Source organism: Camarhynchus parvulus, chromosome 1 (assembly GCF_901933205.1).
Source record: "Camarhynchus parvulus chromosome 1, STF_HiC, whole genome shotgun sequence".
Lineage (NCBI taxonomy): Eukaryota > Metazoa > Chordata > Aves > Passeriformes > Thraupidae > Camarhynchus > Camarhynchus parvulus.
The window spans coordinates 61,408,734-61,431,506 of NC_044571.1; the positions used below are offsets into that span (position 1 = coordinate 61,408,734).

The 22,773-nt window shown below is 43.8% G+C and overlaps 1 protein-coding gene across 1 annotated transcript in view; it reads right to left on the reverse strand.

Annotated features, from left to right (window-relative positions):
• Positions 1 to 1,280: 1,280 nt before the first annotated feature.
• The window catches only part of SIAH3 (siah E3 ubiquitin protein ligase family member 3), a 41,488-nt gene continuing 19,995 nt past the window's right edge, over positions 1,281 to 22,773 (reverse strand). Inside the window, exon 2 of the mRNA XM_030951259.1 lies at positions 1,281 to 2,087. Coding sequence (XP_030807119.1) covers positions 1,494 to 2,087 — 594 coding nt within the window. The 3' untranslated portion in view covers positions 1,281 to 1,493. The remainder of the gene's footprint in view (positions 2,088 to 22,773) is intronic.

The window sequence follows — 22,773 nt, forward strand, 5'->3', positions numbered from 1 at the left end:
TTTGCCTACCCAGAGCTAGAGTGAGATGCATTTTGAAGCACTGAAGGACTGCTCTTAGACTGTTTCCCCCCTTTCCTTGGTTTTCCAAGGGGCTCAAACTATGAGCCTCAATCTCTCTAGCTACTAACTGACCCAACCCACCAGATGTTTCTTGAAAAAGCATTCAGGAGCAGCCAGACCACAGCCACACACAGGCAGAAGGGAAAACAGGAAAAGACACTTTCCCATGCTTCTCATGTGTCACACTATCTGCTGAGCCCCCTCCTTCAACACGTCACCTGCTGCAGTGGGATTTCACTGCTGCTGTTGGCTGTGGAGGAAACAGGCCTGATTGCAGATGGGAATGAGTGACAGGAGATGGCCAGCACCTGCCTCCAACTCTCCCCCAAGGAACCATCCAAGGGAGAAGCTCTTAGAGAAGCCTGTATCTTTTTGTGACCATCACTGTTTGTGGAACACCCTCAGGAGAAGAAAATGACAGTCACCCCTCACCGCCACCCCACAAAATGTATGCAAGGCAAAAAAAGTTGAGGTTTTTTTTCCAAAGGAGTGCCTGTCCAATCTCAAAGTCAATTTGCAAATAGCTGTCATATCTATATTGCTGTACATCAACATTTAGCAGCACAAAACTGAGGGTCTAACTGGCAAAGAATTCAGTAGCAAGATCAGTACTCAGCTTAAGACCCTTCTTATGCTTTATTTTCTGAAAATCTCTTTTTGAATGCTTAAGTAAACAGCAGCTAAAAAATGAATGGCCCAATGGCTGGGTATGGTTATATCCATCCTATGGCCAGACCATCTAGCAACCTCTCCCTGCTGTTTATGATACAAGAGTGAGATTTGACCATGCTCACAGTGACCAACCACTAGCTGCTGTTCCCAGTTTAATGCAGGATGAAGCTTCCAAGCCCTCTGCTCAGCAGAGGGGGTGGCTTTTTCTTCTAAGCTTTCACTGTGTGTGTGAGAAAGTTGTTTCCTCAGAAGCTGAAGGGAGCTCTGAAACTGCCAGCTCCCTGAGGGCTTGGCTGTGCCCAAAATACAGGAGTTAAATCACTATAGCTGATATGGAAACCTGAGTGCTCTTGTCCCCTTGTGGAATACTTGACCTTTCATCAGGCACAGGGGCCTCTGGTCCCTTAGGCAGGCAATGAAGGAAACATATTTGCATAGCATGGTCAGACCAAAGGTTTCTGCCAGTAACCCTGAGTGCACTTTTCATTAACAAGTGTTGTTTCCAGTGCTGCTGGAGGGTGACAATAAATTGATTAGCCTCTTTAAAATTTCTCATAAAATTGTATTAGCAAAATGGTAAATACATGACACAGGGACCGTAACCACGGGATGTTTACATAATGCCCACTGTGGACAAGTACTAAATACCATAAAAGACCCGAGACCCCCCCATAAAAAGTCTGTGAGTTCTGGCTCTCAGAAAGCAGCTAGAGCACCATTGTTGTTGCTGTGGTTCCTCCGCCTCCTCTTCCTCCGCCCCATCACATTTCAGCTTCGGAGCTGTGAACTTTGCTGGTGGTTATGGCAATTCCTATCGCTAGGCTTCCGTTGTCGGAAAAGAGTTGAGCCAGGGAAGTGTTCAGCACAAGACAATCCCCGTCCGAAATGACAGAGTCAACACACTCCAGGATTGACCTGGGCGTCGCCTCCCACTTGAGGCGCCTCTGGTTCCTGTTGAGCTCCAGCCGGTAGGTGAAGTTGTTGGCCTGGGTGGGCGTGCCAATCAGCATCATCGTGGCGAAGAACTGGGGGTGGCCCTCATACTTCTCCTGCTTCCTGAGGACCAGCAGAAACTGGTGGCCAAGGCAAGAGTGCATGATGATCCAGTCTGTGGGTGCGGGCAGGTGCATGTCCGTGGCCAGGAAGACAATCTCCGCGCCCTGAAGGATGTTGATGCGGTGGGTCTGCCTCAGGTGGGACACCACCACCTCCAGATGCCCTTCCCACGGGCAGGAGAAGAGTGGGCACGTGCAGGGGACCAGCTGGGGGTCGTGCACCACTTCATGGTGATGGCAGGGAGGAAGGATGCCTTGCTCCGTGGACGCCTGTGCAGCTGCACAGCGGGTCGGTGCATACTATGGGAAGAGAGAAATTAAATGTGAGAACGAGTGGACCAGAAAGCAGTGCAGATGTGCAAGGTGCAGATCCCACAGACATCAGTCACCCATACTCCACCTAAGGCAGCACCAGTGGGGGTGCAGAGAACTCAGCACACTGGGGATCAGAGGCAGTCCTGACCTGGATCTGCACAGCCCAAGGAGATGGCAGTTGCTTTGTTCTCCAGGGGAACAGACAAACTGTTTGAGCCATGATAAGTCACTTCAAATGAAAATGATGTATGTGTTTAAGGAGCAATTTTATTAGTTCAGGGGGAAAAATCTGATTAAAAAGAAAAAAACAACCCAACAAAGCAGGGACAGCATGGGGCATTTTATATAGTTAAGAGTTTTGCTGCTCAGAACAAGGGAATGAAATATGTATGGCATTATTATTCTTTAATGAAACATACGGGCAAATACAGGCATTTTCCCTGAAACAATAGGCTTTATTACACCCATAATTTGTGAAATAAATGTCAGGTTTTTTGTATATGATACTGTCACTATTTTTTTGGTCAATGTATTTGTGCCTAATTGATGCTCTTACTACCATAAATCTTAAATTGCTCTCAAAGGTGATTGGATGGCAGATTTAGGGCATTTTTATACTGAAGTAAATTTGGATTAAGGTAGGGCAGCTCACTAAAAACGGCAGCAGCTCTTGCAGAAGAATTCCATGTGAGGACTAAAAAGAAAACTGTTCTGACTCTCTCAAGAGGATGTTGTTGAAGAGAAATAAGTCTTACTCAGCCAAAAGTGTATTCATATGTAATCCTATTCAGGAAGAGTAATGTCTCTCCACAGTAACTGTGTGCACAGACAAACCCTAAGGCACAGGCTTGCTGGTCAAGATTAATCTTACCCAATTTTAAGTATTTACTTCACCCATCCAAGACAGAAACCTGGTTACCTGGGACTGCCTCTGCAGCTTGTAGAGTGAGGGAGCTCTTAGAGTGCAGGATTCAGAGCTTAGCTGGAGTAGTTCAGCTTCTAAAGATGACACCAGCTGATGCCAGAGAGACTGAGATCCAGTCTCTCTAGCTGTGCCTAAATTTCAGCTGTTTAAACATTTTTTCCCTCTGAACTCCTATTTTAAAGATACATCTCTTACATCCATTAATAGCAGTACGTACATATATATACATACATTTTGCTTTAACATATATTCTAGGAAAATTAATGTAATTCCCTAAATAGTGTCCCACATCCCCTTATTTTAATATATGTACCCAAAATTGCATGAACTACATTATAGTTCTAACATTTAACAGTTGTTCTCCTCTATGCCCCATCCAACTCATAGCAGATTTGGGATTTTTGAGCAGAGATTTTTTTTATCCAGGGGCAAGCACAATCCCATATAATGGGTGGTAGATTTGTTGCAAAGGGTGTGTTGTCTTGTCTTTTTATGGATACCATGAAAGCTTTCATTACAGCCTTGCTGTAAGTGGTTTTCCCCACCAGAACTTGCACATTTCTTTACAGGATGTTTTGGAAGGCAATCTCTTGGATAAACTGTCCTAAATCTCAGACGACCAGGGCTTCCTTGCCAACCAGGATGACAATTCCATCCATTCTCATTGTGTCAGTAGCTGCCAAAGGTTATGATGGATAGAGCAGGGTTGTGATTGTTGTTGCTGTGAAATTCATGGCTCTTCCCAAGGCGCTGGATGTCAAAGGGACCTGTTTCTTCTTCCTCTGGCATTTGATATGAAGAATAATTGACAAATTAAGCCTTACTATTGGAACTGGCAGTTTTTTCTTTTGACAATTATTATTTCAGTAGTACTGTTCTACTTTTCCCTTCCTCATATTTTATTTGTTTTGCTGTATAAAATTCAAGAATATAAACTTTTCGAGAAGATAATGAATTGAGGACAGATAAATGACTATCATTGTCTGGGAAATAAAACAGGTCATTATAAACTAATCAAGGTTTGTGGCTTTAGCTGCCTGCTTATCGCAGTGGGATTACTGGTTCACACTTAATTCTACATTAATTTTTGCATCCCATTAGGATGAAAGTTATGGTTAATTTAAACTCTTTGGTGAAGGAGGCTACTGCAATGGCAGATCATAAAAGCCTTTTAAAAAAAATTCCTGAAATGCTAATTACCTCATAAAATGAATTCTAATCTCCCAATCTAATACAGTGGGTGTGAGCAATTACTTTCTCTCACCAAACTGTTAATGCAAAATTAGTGATTATACTAATTAAAACTAATGAACTCATACTCACATGCTGATAAACCTCTCAACCACTTGACAAGTTCCAGCCTTCTATCAGTTTTATTTAACTCCCTTTTTGGAAGATGAATCTTAAATTAACCTCTTGACTAACACTTAAAATTAGGTTTTGAAATTTGAAGCTTTATAGACTATGTATAATTCTTCTCCAAAGATTACCAGAGTGAGAGAAACCATTTCCACCGAGGATGAAATTGAATTTAGAAATGCGTTCTCCTAATTTGAGAAACATGGAGAACAATGGTAGCTCATCCATCTAAACTGCATCCAAGGTAAGAAAATACAAATGTCTTCAAAAATCTTTTTGTGACAAACATGTCTCTATGGCTCAGGAACTGGAAAACTAAATTACAATGAGCAACTTATACAATATATTTTTCTTCTTTCCTAAACTTGTGAATTTTTGTGTGTGCGCATAATTATGAATTCCTTTTCACAACTCACATTTCTGAAATATTTCTATGAACCATTTCAACAAAGGATTTCTGGTCTAACTGGTCATTTCAGGTTTATTTAAAATTCTCGAAACTCAGTACAAACCACGTGATCTATTTTTATTCTTTGGCTTGGTAAGAACCATTTTCAGAATCTGGTTTCTGAATTGCTTGTTACATTCCTGTTTCAAAATTTTAAATTTGTAGTATTTAGAAAGAAATGTTTAATAATTCCCTGTTACTTTTTAAAAAAAGTCTCAGAGAAAAGTATTGTTTTACATTTACTTTTGAGGTGTGAGTGTAACTATTGGGGTGTTTGTGCTCTTGCTGGTCATTCATATGGCTGTGAATTGAAATGCAAAACAGGGAGAAAATGGTCACCTTGAGTGTATTCAAATGCTTGAATAAATATTTATGAACAGTTATTCCATGTTTAATCTGCTCCAGTATTTACTTTCTACCATTTATTGCCCAATTACCTAATAAAATCAGATTTATTATATTGTTGTGTCAGTCCAGTATTATTCTCAATTATCTTTTAGCCTGTTGGCCAATTTCTGTCAAATTGAACTGTGGGATGGAATTCTCAAATGCTTTAATTTTCAACCATTTCTGAAAGAAGAGGAGTCAGGGTAGAGCAGCACGACCCTTTCAAGTCTCCAGGGAGGAACAGCTGGCCACGTGGGCAGTATTACATTGACAGACAGGAGACAGCCTAAACAATGGCAGTTTGATCCCAAATGGATTATAGACACAGAGAACTCACATGAGACAGTGTCTTTATGAACAGGAGAAAAGGCTTCAGCCAGAGTGCTACTCATTAGATGCAACATAATCCCACCATGAGGCACCAAACCACAGGAAACCAGGCTCTGCTGCTCACAGAAAAATTTCTTTTTAATGATGCAGCTTATTACAGAGCAGTTCTTTTCAAGACCAAGTAACTTGGCAAAGACCAATTTATAAGCACATGGTGCTTTTCTTATGGAAAAATACCCCAGCCAAACCATGACTAGATTTGAACTACGACACAGGGTTTCTGCTAAAAATGCAACAAATTGCTTTAGATGTGACACATTTGTTCTACCTTTGATATTTGAGGAGTAAGTCCCTAACTCTGAAGACTGCCAGGTCTTTTTACAGCCCATGAAGAGCCCTGGAGTGCAATTCACTTGATTCCAAGTGGTACTGAAAGAACATCCCTCTGGACACCCTCTCTACGTGCAGACAGGACCAAGGCCATCCCTCAGCACAGACCCACAGAGGTTTAACTGGTTTCTAGACAAGAAACAGAAGGACAACCCAATTTTATTCAGGAAATATGTGCACCACAATGAGCTTCTCCTGCAGCGCTGGAGACAACGCAGCCCATGGAGAGAGAGATGGATGCCTGCTCACATGAGGGTGTAAATCTGTGGCTCCCTACCATCATTACAGCTCCAATCACTTGATAGAAAATTCAGGGGAAGGATGAAGGGTAGATGCAAGAGTTAAAGACCTCCAAGAGGTAAAGAATACACAAACACATCTCTGAGTCTGCAGCTGGAAACCTGAGGCACCCACCCAGGGGAAAGGGCTTTGCTATTGCTCCTCATGCTCTGAGGGACCTTTGGTAGTCGAACTAGTGAAGGTTTTAGATTACCTATGGTGAAAATAGTGGAAACAGAGGCAGTAACCCACACTGCACCTCTGCTGGCTGAGTTCATGGCCCTGGTTGGTGCAGGCATTGGATACACCACTGTGCCTCAAGCCTTGCTTCTCTGCTGCACATTGGCACAGCTTCAGCAGGAAGAGCAAGTGCAGCTGCTGCCCTGAGCGGCTGAGTGTCTTGCCATTGAAGTTCTGACTTTAAAAAAGTGAATTTGTTGAAGATAAATCCCGCAGGGTGAGGGAGAGTTGAAAGCAGTGCTCCTGTCCCATGGGAGAAGGCCTGGACACTGCTGACCTAGACTATAAGGAGGGCCAATAGCACTAACACATTGCAGAAGAATAAACACTGCTCAGGTCTTTGGAGTAAAGGTTAAGTGTCACCTTTCAGCACTTTCCAATGTTCCTCAGTGTTATACTGGAAATCTGGATGCCTCATTTGTACTTTTACTTGCTGTAATGCACATAATGTGCAAAAATCAGACTTTCATATCCCTGTGAACAGTGCCAATGCGTGCTGAGAACATCCCAAGGAGGGAGGACAGGGACTGGTTCACTGCCCAGTAAATAAGTGTTTCTGACAAGAAAGCAGGTGCTGCAAATAATCATCTTTTTCCAGACACTTCACAGCCATGCAACTGCATTTTCTCCAGTGGTCACACACATTTTGCAAGCACTCATCAATTCACACACTCACTGGGATCTTTGCTTGGTGTGGTCTGTGGTGTGGTCTGAAGGCCACCATGGTGGGGCTTCTGAGCAGGGCCACACAGAAAACTGCAAAGATGAAAACAAACCCACCACGCATGCCACCCAGTCCAAACGAGAAGACAGTGCTCCCTCTCTACACCAGCCTAACCTTAGCACACCCTGAGACAAACTAATCCTCCTCCCAGGAGGAAACAACTCCTTCCATGTACCCAAACCCTTTCCTGCTCATCCACGGCTTTCTTGGCTGGATTACAGGATAATTGGTAGGAGCTGGACATGTTCATGGCAGCTGCAACCTTTGGTGGGAGCCAGGGATTGAGAGGTGCTCACACCTCCTGTTACAATCCCACCAACCTGCCTGCGACAAGGAACAACAGGAGATGCAGTCACCCTGTAGGTGTGTAAGCAGCTGGAAATGAGCAGTGAAAACTCAGGGGATTTTTGACACTGACCTAAAGATTTCTGCTGACAAGGAGGGACCTGGGCTGCACCTGTGAGATTGCTTTGAGAGAGCAGTTTCTAGGGTCTTCAGCAACTTTCAGCAACCATGGCAACTTTTAGGGTTTCTGCTGAAACAAATCGGCATTTTATTTGCCAGTGAAATGTGCCATTTATTCAGTTTTCTTACTGTCTTCCTCCTATTTCTTGGCTTCTCAGGGATTGACTGCTTCTTCTCATCTGTATGGAAACTGCCTCCAGTAATTTTCTAATCCTCAGTTTCTTTCTGCCTCACAAAAGGTTTGCCACCCACTAACATCCACCTCCACCTTACACCCACCTCACAGGGACAGAAACTCAAAAGAACTATAAAGGTGACATGAAGAAAGTAGTGAGTCTTTTAATCCTGGTCTTCATTTAATTTATCTTCTGCTCTTTTTTAATATGCTGATGAGATTTTTTAAGTCTTTCAGATGAAAGAAAAGAGAAGAAAAAAACCCCCAACCCCCTCAACCTATTTTGTCAAAAGCTGTACTTTCATATCTGAAATTAGGAAATCCAAGCCAGAGATCATGTTGGGGATTTATTCAAAATTTTAATTACACAAAATCCTGTTCATTATGAATGCATCAGTTGAATTTCTTAAGTACTGAATATTAGTTGCAGCTTTGGCAGTGGAAGGATTTGTTTTCCCTACTATCAAATGGCAGTGAGAGGACAACTTCAAGCTCATTTTACTAATCTCACTTTGCAACATAATCAGGCGTGACTTGGTGACACAGCACACGGGATGTGTTAATGGCTGTCCTCATGCTAATTACACACCTCTGACTATGCAGAGAAAATGCAGCTTTTGTACATGTCCATGGTGTACCACACATTTCTCTCTATCAGAAAAGCCCAGATATGAGAGGAATTCAGATATATACAGAAGTATTTTGGAAAAAAAATTGGTTTTGTGGTAGACCTAACAAATCTATGATTCATTCTTTTAAATGTATCCCAGGTGAAACGAAAGATGTTATTCTCAAATTAAATTCCCTTGCTTTATTTTCAAAAATAATTTTTTTCAGCATCAACTCTTGAAGTGCAAGCAAAAAACCTCAACAAACTCAACCTTTTTCAATATATTGAAAACAATGTAATTATAATGAAATATAAACGGGATCCACACTAAAACATTTCAGTCCATAGATGCTTTCTGAGACAGACCCATGTGGATAGTGGTAGGATGGAGCAGGGTCATGCTCTCCAGCTCTCCTACTTCAAACCTAAGTTTGATGAGCCCTTCCAAGCTCAGATGGGCACCAAAACTTCCTGTGCTTCAAACTGAAGGAAGATGCACCACCCTGCTGACCTTCAGCCTAAGCTGCAGCAGGGTCATGGACAGCCAGGAAAACGATCCTGATTTAGCTGCTGTGTTTAATGGATCTCACCTGAGATCACTTTCTGTGCTCTCTCTGAGCAACAAAATAGACTGATTAGATGCGAACAAAACCATGCGCGTGGGCAGCTCCTGTGGAATATCTGGCAGTTATTTGCTACTCAAAATAAAAAGCTCGGCTGGGGGGTGGGACGTGCCCTTGGGACCTGATTTGAAACTTGTATTCCCTCTGCTGCATTTTAGGGCTGGGCATAGTGCAGTGACAGCAAACTGTAGCAAAGTGTATCTGATGCTGCATTGCAACTGCTGATGCACTGGGGTGTGCAGACAGCTTCTCTTTGGACTAGAAGATTTTATGCCTTGATTTAAGAAAGGGTAATGCCTCCTAATGCCATGCCCTTTGGCCACACAAGGCAAGTATCAGAAGCCAAGGCACACCCTATCAGCTCTTTCTCCACAAGGGCAGGGTGCAAACATTGTTTATCAGCAGCTCGCTCATGAGACACTGCTGATCCTGGCTCTGGGTGGGGGAACAAGCAGCCTGCATACATACAATAGAGATAATCAAAAATGCAGAGTTATCAGAAGATTTGCTTCATCCTTTATCCACTTTGTATTTTGGATAAAGGCCTGTTCCCAAAATGCAAAACCATTATAGGCTTTAATTAAAAGCAAAGTGATAAAGTGCTTCCAAGCTGCATCTGCTCTGACTGATAGGGAAGGCAGAGTTCACAAGAGCCCTATATCTGACCTGTTGATTTTGTGGTTTACATTCACACTGAAAGAGAAATTAATATGAAAAAGAATTAAAAAAAAAAAAAGAAAGAAGAAATGATTGCCCACTGTGCTCATAAACTTAGCAGTTCAGACTGCCTCTAAATTACTCATCATCTAATATTCATTTACAAGTTACTACAGTAACAGCGTGTCTCCAAGAGAAGCAGATTTGCTGGTGTCATCTGAGATAATTAAACCAAATCCACCCTGAGACAATTGAATTTCTCCCCTTCCATCAGACAATCTCCAGCTATCACAATTATATGACATGTAAATCCATTAACTGCTCTTTCAGAGATGCACCCCAGGAGTGCCAAAGGATGGCACAAACATTAGTGGTCTGCTGGAAGGAGAGAAGGGATGAGGTGGTGGTTGTTGAACAAGCCCACAGCCTCTCTTGTTGGGATCAATGTCTCCAATCCCATCTATGCACCCCTCCAATCCCATCTATGAACCCCTCCTGGCAAAGGATTTGCTCTGTGGTCTATGTCACTTTGCTCTGACAACTGTCACAGGGCAATGTGCAGCTAAGCCTGTGCCAGACTTGTCACAGTGGAGTGCATACAGTAGGCTGGGGCCAGGTAGGTGTAGTGAGGAGGGAACACAGGGCTCTCAGTGCTGCCAACCCTGTCTCCCTGCCCTGTCTCATAGGCTCTGCCTGTGCCTACACCTCTGTAGCAGTCACTGAGCGGTGTATGAGCCAAAAAACACTTGACATTTTTAGTTAAGACTTTCTTCTGAGAGCTGTTTCTGAGGAAATAGTGTCTTAAAGTCATGTCTGTCTCCTTCTTGCTGAGGCATTGCTGGTACCAGCAAGCAACGGGCACCCCAAACCCACCCACAATGGCCTGGTGTGGTGGGGGTCATGCTCAGGTTATAGAAGAGGGGAAAATAAATTGTTTCTAGCTCAGAGTAACTCTCTGTTCCCCTGCACATCTCTGCCCATTCTCCATAAGTGACTTTCAGCTTGCCCTTGCTCTGGGTACCTTGCAATGTAAGTGTGGCACTGAAAGAAAAGTCGGCCTGTTACAAGACAGCCCAAAATTCATCCTCATTCCACTGTCAGATGAAAGTGTGTTTTGAGTTTGTGTAGTCAGGCTTAAGAAAGGGGAAAAAACCCCACAAAACAACCCAGAAAATCCTTGTGAGCTGTTAGCTTTCGGCATGAAAAGCAAACGGCAAGCCTGGGTAAATTAATTTAGTTGGTGTAATGTATGCAAATGCTTCATTGGCATATTCTTTGCAGTAAGGAAAGGGGCATTTCTCTGGGAACATTTGTCTTGTGTCTCAAATATTCTTTTAATTTTGTGCAAATCATAGCCTGTTTCTTCTTCATCCTCCCCCTCAAATTCTCAAAGAATAGTTCTAGAAGTTTTCTTCATGTAGGGAGGATGCAAGTAGAAAGAAAGACAGAAAGGGAGGTTCAGCTTAGCCTGAGAAGACAATGTTCCATTGCTATTAATAGACTGAAAATTTAAAAGGCTTTTGTTAAAAAAACTAACAAAAAAAGGAAAACCAAAATCAACAGCAATCTTCTAAGTTAGCATTCCTGCTTACAGAAAGCTACTCTCTACCCCATCCAGGAGAGACTGAGTCAGTCAGTCTCTGTGCTGTGCCTCCTGCAGCTCTGCTGTTTTGGGGGAGAATCCCCTGGCATCTCCAACCTACTGGCACCTGGTGCTACACTCCCAACTGCAAGAGGGAGTGTAGTACCACCGAGTCACAGAAGGTCTGGGGTAGAAGGGACCTTTGCAGATCACCCAGTCCCAATGCCCTGCCGTGGACAGTGACATCTATCACTAGACCAGGTTTCCCAAAGTCCCATCCAAACTGGCTGTCAATAATTCCAGGGATGGGGCATCCACAGCTTCTCTGGGCAACCCGTTCCCCTGTCTCACTATCCTCACAGTAAAGATTTTATTCATTATGTCTCATCTAAACTTGCCCTCCTTCAGTTTAAAACTGCTACTTCTTGTCCTGTTACTACAGGCCCTGGTAAAAAATATCTCTCCATCTCTTCTATCAGTCCCGTTTATAAACTGAAAAGCTGCAATCAGATCTTCTTGGAGCATTCTATTCTCCAACCCCACCTCTTTCAGCCTGTCTTCACAGGAGAATTTCTTCAGCCTCTGGTCACCTTAATGGCTCTTCTTTGGATCTGCTCCAACAGGTTCACATCCTTCTTGTGCTGGGAATCCCTAGAGCTGGATGCAGTATTCTGGGTAGGCTCTCACAAGAGTGGAGTAGACAGGCAGAATCACCTCTTCTGGCCTGCTGGTCATGTTTGTGTTTATACAGACCAGGATATGATTGGCTTTCTGGGCTGCAAGTGCATATTGTGGAGTCATGTCTGATTTTACGTGGACAGGTACTCCCAAGTCCTTTTCCACAGGACTGCTCCAAACCCATCCATCACTCAGCCTGTACTGATAACTGGCATTGATCTGACCCAGCTACAGGGCCTTGCACTTGATCTTCATGAGATCCACAGGGCCCTGCCTCTCAAGACTGTCAAGGCCCCTTAGGATAACATCCCTTCCCTCAAGTGAGTCAACTGCAGCACTCAGCTTGATGTCATCTGCAAACTTGCTGAGGATGCACTGATCCCTCTGCCCATGTCACTGGTGAAGATATTAAATAGTAATGCTCCCCAGTATGGGACCCTTGTGGGACACACCAGTCGTTACTGGTTTCCACTTGGATATTGAGCCATTGGCTGTTACTCTTTGGATGCTGCCATCCAGTCAATTCCTCATTTGTCAAACACATACCTCTCTCCAGCTTAGAGGTAAGGATATTGTAGGGGATTGTATCAAAACTCTTAGAGAAGCTGAAGTCGATGGCAATTGTAGCTCTTCCCTTGTCTGCTGATGCAGCCACTCTGTTGAAGAAAGCTGCCAAAATAGTCAGGCATGATTTGTCTTTGGTGAAGCCATGTAGGTAGTCTCTAATCACATCCCTTTCTTCCACATGTTTTGACATCTTCCAGGTGGATCTGCTCCATGATTTTACCAGGCATGGAGATGAGGCTGACTGCTTGGATATCACCAGGGAATGACGAGGTTGCTCATGGGGAAAACAGGCACAATCAGATGTTAGAGACCCATTACCCAGCAGAGCTGCAGTCCCTAGAGTCTAGTTATTTTTAAAGTCAGAAATCCATTAGCATAGACTGTGCAGCTCTGGCTGCAGCACCACAGGCTCTTTCTATCAGCTCTGATCCGTCTGCTTCTCCATTATAAAATTTCCTATTTCAGTGGAAATAGGAAATTTCCTATAGGAAATAGGTGCAAGTGGAGCACGGGGAAAAGGAGGCAGAGGACCACATTTCTTATTCAAAGCCATTCTCACTCTTTAATGTCTACTGTCACACCCTCACTTGTCTTGTGGCAAGGTTTTATGTTTTAACTTCAGCCAGGTCCTCCCCATGCTGGCAGCTTAATACATGTTCTTACAAACTTGTCTGGCTGTACAATATTCTGTAACTTGCACATCATAAAAGTGAATAATTTACAACTGTTCTGATACACTTATGGGTTTTGAAGATTTGTCAGCGGGGTAGATTTTTAAAATTTATTTTCAACTTTCCATAGAGAGCTTTTCAGAGAGCTTTCTGTGTGACACGTTATTGAACAAGATGACAGACCATTCATTTCATCACACTGAAATTATTTCTGCCTTTCTTTCCCAGGACAAACTTCGCTCCTCCTTCCCAAAGGGCTGCACAGAGAAAGCAGGTATTCTCAGGGATGGGACAGAGGGAACATCTGCTCCCCACCTCTTACAGTGCAGGCAACAGCCTCTCTGCCCTCTGAGGGTGGCCTCAGGCCACGGAGATGTCTGCTGCCATCCCTGCAGCCTATTGGGATGTGACCCTGCAGTGAACAGCATGGCTTTGCTGCAGGAACTGCATTAGTTGGGGTGAGCAATATATACCCTGCTGGTTTCAGATAGAGCTGGGAGAGCTCTGGGCAGCCCTCTGGGATCAGGCTTAACAGGCAGGAATGGCTGTGTGGTGTTTTGTGCAGTCTGTGTTGCCAAGAGCATGAATATTGTGTGAAGTGACTGCTAGAGGGACACCCACACTCCCAGGAGGAGCCACTCAAGTGTTTCTACAACTTCACCAGCAGCTACTTGCTCGGTGAAGGCTGTTAGGCACCTTCATGCCCCTGTCAACAGAGCTTCCATCTGTTTTTAAACCCCTTCATTTCCTTCTTTTGCACCCTATAAGTATGCAAGGATGGCTTACCCTTTAAATTCCAACTACACAGAGAGCCCATGCTAATTCAGAATAACATCTTTTAGACCCACAGGGTTTGCAAAGATTTCAAGGATAAAGATAACAATATTCAGCTGAGGAAACACCTGTGACAAACAAATTGCTAAATTTTAGGTGGGATTTTTCTCATCTAAATGTATATGTCTAAAAGATCAACATGTTCAAATCTGACCTACTCATCTGAAGCTCCCTTAATAACAGAGATAAGATGTACCTTCACAGCAAAATTCATCATCTCTGTCTTGAACATGTCTATCTTCCTGAAAGATGAAATTACCATGAGCACCTGGAGGAGATGTTCACTTCTCTTGGTAAGCTAGAAGTGGAACTGGGGTCACTGACCCAGAAGTGGGCACCAGGCTTGCAAAGTTTCACCATGTTCAGTGTATCAGCAGTCACTCAGACTCTGAGTAGCAGGGGTGTCAGGACACAGTCACTGTGACTGTTTAATGGGTGATTATGAGCTGCCTATTTGCCTAATGCAGAAAATCCCTTGAGCTGACACATTTTCTTCCCAGCTAAGGACTGGTCATCCTAATTTTCAGGCAGCTAGATTTAACAGTGAAATAAAACTAATTTACAGCTCTTGCCATTAGGAGGACAAATTTTCATCTCTGTCCTTCGGGTGAGAGGCACTATAACAAATGAATGATTACTGACCCATGATACCTATTAGAGATTGCAGCTGGGTCATCTCATTTGTTGTTTTAACACAAGAAATTAAGAGCCTAGCAGGGCTATGGCAAAAATTGAATTGTTGATGAGATGAACATTGCCTTTACCAGAGGTTCTTTCTAGAATTATATGCAGGGAAAGCTCAGTGACATTGAGACCTTGAGCTGTGGGCCCAGTTTCTTTGAGGCTAGTAGGACTTTCCACTCTCACAGACTTCCTCCCATTGCTACCTGGAAGTGCAATCCAGCTGCCACATGCTGGAGTTCATAGAGACAAAGGAGCAGTTAGCCATGTACTTACTTGGCTCTTTTCCCTCTGTTATTGCCTGCAGCTAAACTGCCCACCAAAGAGGTTTTGAATCAAAAGGAGGTAAGTGCACAGGACAGTTTGCTCCCAACAGTAGCCTCTGTGACTGATTTCTGTGTTCTTAGTCTGATGCTGATTGAAAAGCAGTCTCTGCTGCCAAGTAACAAAGCCAGTTACCTTCAAAAGCATCTTCAGTGCAGGGAAACCAATAGCTTCCAAGTTTTAGGGGAAATATTGAAGAATGTCAGGGATAACCTAACTTTGAGCTGTGTGAAGGCAAAATCAGACTCTAGAATTCTGCAGAGTCTCAAACTCAAGACACTCATGCTTGGCTTCTTCTCAGCCCCTCCTGCCCCTAGACAGATTGTGGGGCCATCACACCCTAGTGGCTCAGTACACAACACCTATCCTGGTCCGAGCCTGTGCTCCAGCTGCACCCTGGGTCAGCCTTCCATGGTCCAGCAGCATTGCTCTCCTCCTTGCAACCTACCTGACCCTTCAGCCTTTCCCAATTGCATGACACAGTGCCCTGGCCTTGTCTCATGTACTGAAGGAAAGAAAATTCTACTAATTGCCTGCCACTTAATCAACCAATAGTTAGTCTTTAGTTGACTTCTTGTTCGTTTTTGTTCTGGTCCTAAGATGGAAAACTGTCCCATTGTCTTTCACTCCTAGAGGTCTGTCCACGCTCTGTCACAGGGTAAATCTGCAGACACAAAGTACCATCTCTACTTTGCTTTCCACATGAGCTTTCTCCCCATTTATTTCTGCTGACTGTTTTACATGAAGATCTGCTTTAGCTTTTGGGCTTGCTCCAGCACCATTCGCTAAAATTATATTAAGTATTGATTGGTAACAGATATATTAGATGGCAATGCCAGTGAGGATACATTAAGTAAATGGAGGAGCAGGCCCATGCTGCTTTCTTCTTTTCACCAGAATGGCAATCATCAGCAGCAGAGTTGTACAGGGTCTGCAACAGCTATGGCTTGAACCAGGAGAGATCATCCAAGTTAATAGACTCTGGAGAAGACTTGGTGCTGTGTTAAATGCTGTGGGCCTGGTAGTGCCCTTGGGTACAGAGTACATAGATGGTCTTGTGAAATTAGAATGGTTTAAGGAAAAAGCTCTTGTAATTCAAGGCCCCCCAGTATTCTCATGATCTGCCATACTGATCCATGTATCATTTTCACTTATTACTGCTCAATATTTAATTTTCCTTTGTACTTAGAAAGGTGCCAAGACCAGGTGACAGTGATGGCTGGCTACTATTTTTCAAGTCATGTAACTTCGGGCAGTGAAGTAGAAAGGACAGTACGAGAGAGAACAGAAAAGGCAAGGCAGAGTCACAACTCCAAGTGGTGGACGTTAAGGTCACCCTGGTAGAAGATGAGAGGAGAGTGAATGTTTCAGGATGAGAAACTAAGGTTAAAAAGAGTGTTAAGAAGAATTCTTTGCATTAAAGCAGGGAGCTAGGTAATCTACAACTCTTTCTTACTAGTCACATGTGAAAATGAAAATCAGTGACAATGGTGTTAACCTAAACTGACTTGCAAATTCACTTTTGCTGGAGTTCCTTGATACAGACTATACACAGGAATGCAGGTGGAAAATTTAGAAAAGACTGCATAAAATAGCATCAGGATTGAGGTAAATCATCTGTAGCCATAGGGTGGCAGAGCTACAGCTAAAATTACTTCCCAGTTTGGTCCGGCATTGCCCTGATTCTGTTTTCACTTGGCTATTTCTCTCCACTACCTGTAAAGGGAGTTGAGGGTGACTAAGCTGCACTCAGATGCAAATATCAGGTTTTCAGTTCTTACACTAAGGTGAGATGAATCCCACTTTGCTCTTGCCTCTGAGTCTTTCTCTTCCTGATCCATCTATCTGGCCCCACACTGGCTCATACCTAATTTATCAGCAGAGGCTACATTTATACAGGTGAATAAAACAAAACAGTGGTAATTTCCTGGCCCTGAGATGAAGTAGAACATCTTTTGTCCATGTGGTTTAATTTACAGATCACACAGAGTGGCCTCTGCTTTGTGTTTGGTGGAAACAGTTCCTGGTCTCTCCAAGGCAGTTAAGGAGAATGCTTGCTGGTATGTGCCAAATCTGGGGAGAATGCAACCATCACACAGCATGGATAATTGCAAGTTGGTGTTGTGGCCTTGGCCTGCTGTGGTTTGGTAGGTAGAGCCACATCTGAATTTCCCCACGCAGAGGTGGCTCAGTGTGTGCAGGCAAGAGGTAAAAATCCATATCAGGGGACTTTGTGTCCTGATTCCCAAGCCCTTGAAGGTTAATGGCTGCACAGAGACTGACAGCCTTCAGGGACTTCTTTTGACACCTTTCCTAAGCACTTGGTCATTTGAAAGTGAAAATAATAAGCACTTTCCTGTGAAAGGCTTTTTCTTTTGGCATCTTATGTCAAGATGCAGCTACATGTCAGGTACGTGTTTGTTTTCATAAGGCACTTTGTAAAGAGCCTCTCTTCTTCAAGCGCACATTTTGTCAGCAGCTTTTGGACTGATTTCAACTCCTCAGCCGTACTGCAGCCCTTCTATGTCTAGGAGAGGGCATTCAGGTTTTACCTTCCCTGTCAGCTGCAGAGTCACACCATTTTGCAAACTGCCCTTGAAATCAATGTGGTTGCTGTATTAGAAATACTTAGCACATAAATTGTAGGACATGAGGCAGCGTGTGTAACAAGGCATGATAACCATGCACCGAACCTGCTGTACAAGCTCATTTCAAAATCTAGCATACACTCTTTGCTCTTCCACTTGCTTGATTCAGAGCTTTAAGGAAGGGCGTGCTTGTGAGCATGCATTGCTAACCGCATCCCAACTCCAGTCAGTCAGAAATGGGGCTGAGCTTTCTCACATGCTGTATTTTTTAATGCTGATATACCTACACTGCAGGCTTGATGTTAAAATGAGCTTTCCCACCTAATTTTTTCACTTCCACCTGAATCTGTTACTGGGTGGGCAATGGTTACAGAACAATAAAACAGGAATGGAAGTGTTACAGCCCCATTTCAGCAGGTATCTCTGCAGGACTTGACTGTGTGCACAGTGATAAACAATTACAAAGGGACATCTTACCTTAGGGTAGTGAGCCAGTGAAGGAAAGAATGGGAACTAACTGTGCAAGTTTACAAATGGGCAGGCATTTGATGGAAAGGGTGCATCCAGAAAGTGTTTTGGTTTCCAAACCCACCAAGAAAGGCTACATCTATGCACATAACTATTAAAGGTTTATCTTCTGTTTCACAAACCCAAGCCTATAAAAAGACAAACTCATTTACCAGGGAAAGACTTTCTACACAAAAACCTAAAGTCTCCTTAAATGTGCCAAATTGATTTCTTCGTCTTCAGGCACGAATATCAATTAAGCAGAGGTTATGTCCTAGCTTAAAAGCAGAGTGAGATTTATGTGAACCATCAGTTTCAGCTACAGGGAATTAATTTTAAGTGTATACTGTAGTCATAGGAGTGCATTATTTCCTTTCATGTCATTTGCTTCCTGATATTGGCATTCTGGAGCAAGGATATCTCAAGTAAACTTGGCTTCTTATTATATATCTGAATCCCATCCACACAACTACAGACACCTGGTGAGGGGTCACATTCTGCTGAACACACTCAGCTGTGGGCAGGTGACATCATGATTCAGTGGAGGCACCTCAAGGTCCTGTGGATGTCGCTGGTGGCTGAGCTGCGGCTCCAGGGAGAAGAGCAGGTGCTGAGTGGCCAGAATGAGTCTCGCTTGCACTGGAGTGGGACATTTCTCACTCGGCTGCTTTACTGTTGTGCCACCCTAGTATTTCTGCTATTGTTTTTTCTCCAGCTTTGAGCATAGCAGGTTCCTTGATAAAGCACCATACAGAAAGGGTGAGCTGCTGTAAACCCAAATTCTTAGCGGAACAAAGCCAGGGCAGCTCCACTGCAGCCATTGCACAGAGCTGAGCTGCCAGGAGCAGGAAGACATGGGGACAGCAGAGGCTTTCACAGTTTGCGTGCTGACGTGAAGGAAGATAAATTTAGGATTGAGCCCTAGTTTCTGTGGATTGTGTTTTACAGGAGAGAGAAAAACCAGGCTGTGGTTCACTGTTTCCATAAGAGACATAGGTATTGAGTAATATTTTTCCTATTCCAAGATTGCTTGTGTTTTTGCCTGCATGATGACCTTGCTTCAACAGAAAGAGTGGAAGGTGATCCCTGCTTCAATCTGTTCCACCACTAGGGCACTCCAGTGGGAAGCAGCAGATTGCAGCTCCCTCCCTTTTGGGAGAGGCTTTACTTGTTGAGTTGCTCTGTAAACAACAGATGAAACATAGACTGAAAGCTGCTCCTAGGGAGTTGTGTCTTCTCCTGTCCTCTAGACTGTCAGTGTGTGTTGGGAACACCCACAAATTAAATACAGGATCTAGTCCATCGTGGAGCATGGGACTATCTGGTTTTGCACCCAGGGAGGTACAAGTGGGAGATGCAGAGCTGAGCAAGATGGCCTGAGGACATCAGCCCTGGGCAAAGTGGCACATTGGGCACACTTACACATTTTCAGCGGCAGCTTTGGTGCACAGGGGTTCTTAATGACTCTAAGTGATTGGGTGAGTCTTTTGGAGTCAGAAACCAAATAGCACCTAATTGTATTTCAGGAGCTGGATCCTGCCCTGAATCCCAGCAGGTCACGTTCATGACCAGGTAAAGGAAATAGCGCAATTTTCTCCCACACTGGCTAAGCCAGCATCCCTCATGGGAACTTATCCACCCCCTATTTACTGGGGGACCACTGAAAACCTGGGATATCTCAGTGTACTGATTACAGAGAATTACTCTGCTCTGTAGGGACAGGTAGACAGTAGCAACTACAGGATTCAAGAAGAAAAACACCAGCTTGGGAATAATAAATAGATAAAATAATAGATGGCATCAAAGAGATTTGGAGACTGGAAACTCAGCAGCACTGAGAACATGTCACAAGTGCAAACCTTCCTGGCCTGGTGGCTGACTACTTGCCCAGCAAGGACTCTTCAGGTGTCTGATGGAGGCACTGAGCATCCTAGTGCTTAGTCTGGCAACACATTAAATCCCAGAGATTCCTTGTCTGTTTCAACCAATAAATAACTGTGTTATACTTCAAAGTTGTGGATATCCTGCTTACAGAATCTCTTTGTGAATAGCAAAAGGTGCCTGAACAAAGTGACCTAGAAAAGGAGGGTTACTGTTTCCTCTCCCCAGTACGCAAAGCCAGCATGACCAGTAGAAGGAAATCCACTTTCTTTGTTCTTGTTCTCCCTGTGAACTGTTGTCATCTCTCCAGTTAATGAGCATGAAACACTTTCACTGTTATTTGTTGGTGTTGAAGTTTACCACTTACACTTTATACTGCACCACAAAGGCATATGGGTAAAAAACACAGCCAGTTTTATTTCACCTGTACACAGGTGGAAAGTGATGCATGTAGTATATCATGGTGTGGATCCTTTTTAAGGGCAACAATTCAGAGCCACAGCAAAAGACTTTTTGAAGATATGAACGATTCTGGTAAGTGGAAAGTAACAGTCTACTGGACTAGTGTCTATGATGTCAAAAAGAGAAATCTGGTTAAAGATTTTTGTTCTGTGTCTCAGAGTTTTGAGATCACGGAAAGGGTTTAAAGGGAACAAGTTTGATCCACCTTACCTAACTGAGCTTCACAGACTTCTGGTCATTACCTAGTCAATACAGGATCTCCCGAGAGTCAGAGTGAATAGCATGGACTCACCTTGTGATCTGCTTTGCATCTGCTCTAGGCATGCTTATTTCCCTCCACTGGGTAAAATGGGGCTCTCCATTTAGTCAGGCATTTCTTTATATTTGGCACCAGAGAAGAACAGTGGGCAAGAAGATGAAGGTGTGGAGTGAAATCAAATAAGGAGTAGTGGGTCCAGCTTGGATGGAATTAACTTTCTTCACAGAGGCCCTTATGGTGCTGGACTTTGGACTTGTGACCAACGAATCTATGATTTGAACACAAATCAGTGTTGGTCAAGCACAAACATTTTAGTTATTGCTGAGAAGTTCTCGTACCACATCAAGGTTTGTGTTTATCACTCTGGCTCCCCTCAACAAGTTTATTTGGGCTGGTTGAGAACTTTGGAAGGGACACAGCCAGGGCAGATGGCTCCAACTGATCAAATGTATATTCTGGAATGTCATATGAATCAATAAATCAGGCAGAAGGTATTCTTTTCAAAGTAGTCTTTGCTTGGAGACTGGCTGGACACTGGTCTTCTGGTGGGAGGTGGCAAGTGATTGTATTTCCATCACATGTTCTTAGCTTTCTCTCTTTTTCTTCTTATTAGATTATCTTTATCTCAAGATCTGAGTTTTTCTCACTTTGCTTCTTTTCCCCTTCCTGCTGGTGAGGAGCAAGCAAGCAGATTGCAGGTACTTAGTTGCTGAGCAGGGTTAACTTACCACAAAGGGCAAAAAAAGCCACAGGTAGAGCAACTGCAGTAGGAACAGAGTAACACCATCTTTTGAAAATTAGTTTGTTTGTGACATCTGATGGGGAACGACAGGGGAGGGAAGTGGTAATTTACATCCCAGGGCCAGATGAGAGTTCCCATATGAAAGCTTAGTGGTGTTTCTCTCCACGCAGGCCTGCTGTAGGTGAGTGCAGCAGGAGAGAAGTGATCAGCTCTGTAACATTTCCATACATACCCCTGGTGTGAGGCTGTCCCAAAACAGAGCAGATGTGGCCTGACCACCGGCACTTTCAGCATTGCTTATGTCATGCATATCTCCTCTGATGGCCTTCATTCTACAGCTCTGCCCTTCACCCCTGCTGCTCCCTCCCGACTCTGTGGCTCTGAAGCTCTCATGACCCCATAGCCCATAATGACTCTCCAGCCTGCAACTTGCTGCCCACAACATTCCCTGTACTTGCAGCCAAATCTTGGCCCATTGGGGCCAAGATATTTGCACCAACAAATCTTTAGAACTTTCTTCCTTTTTTGGTTGCTATTATTATTTCCCACAGGGTGTGGGAGCACCCTGGCGCTCTCTGAACTTAGGCTAAACTTCCTTTTGACTGCTTTAACTTCTTGTCTGATTCCATGTGACACGAAACAGTTTAGGAGCTCTGGCAACCAAAGCTGTTGTGCCAACACTTCTGCAGCTTGCTCGCAGTTCACTGGGTTTCTTGTGGTCCTCCACTGAGGTGAAGCTGAGATAAATCAGATGTGATGGGTGCAGCCTCAGTGGCCAGGTTTGGGAGCCTCTTTTTGTATAAAGTGCACTTGTGGAAATGTGGCAGCCCATTGCTTCCAGATAAATGCAGATAAATAAGGAAAGACTAAAGTGGGCTGCCCTCCCCTGCCTCAGGATGTGATGAAGGACACGGCATTAACAAGTCTGCTCGCCGCCACAATAACATTTCTGAGCACGGAGCCAGCACTGGCACCCTCAATGTCTCCTTTCCCTACCTCCTCGGAGACAAATTGACCCTGCCTAAGTAAGAAAGGACTCTCCTAATCACATTAGGATCAGTTTAGATGGCAGAGAGGGTAACAAAATTAGAGCTTTTAAACCATTATCTCTTCTTAATGAACATCTGCGTTGATACAAGCCCGCGGAGAGTTAAGGAAAGCTGAGCTATGTCTGATCTCATTACAGCTTTAAAAAACAAAAAATGTGATGGAGAGCTGGTTCATGGTTGTAAGAAAACCATCAGTCTTTTTATAAGTGGCAAGAAAGGGCTCTGCTCAAGCCC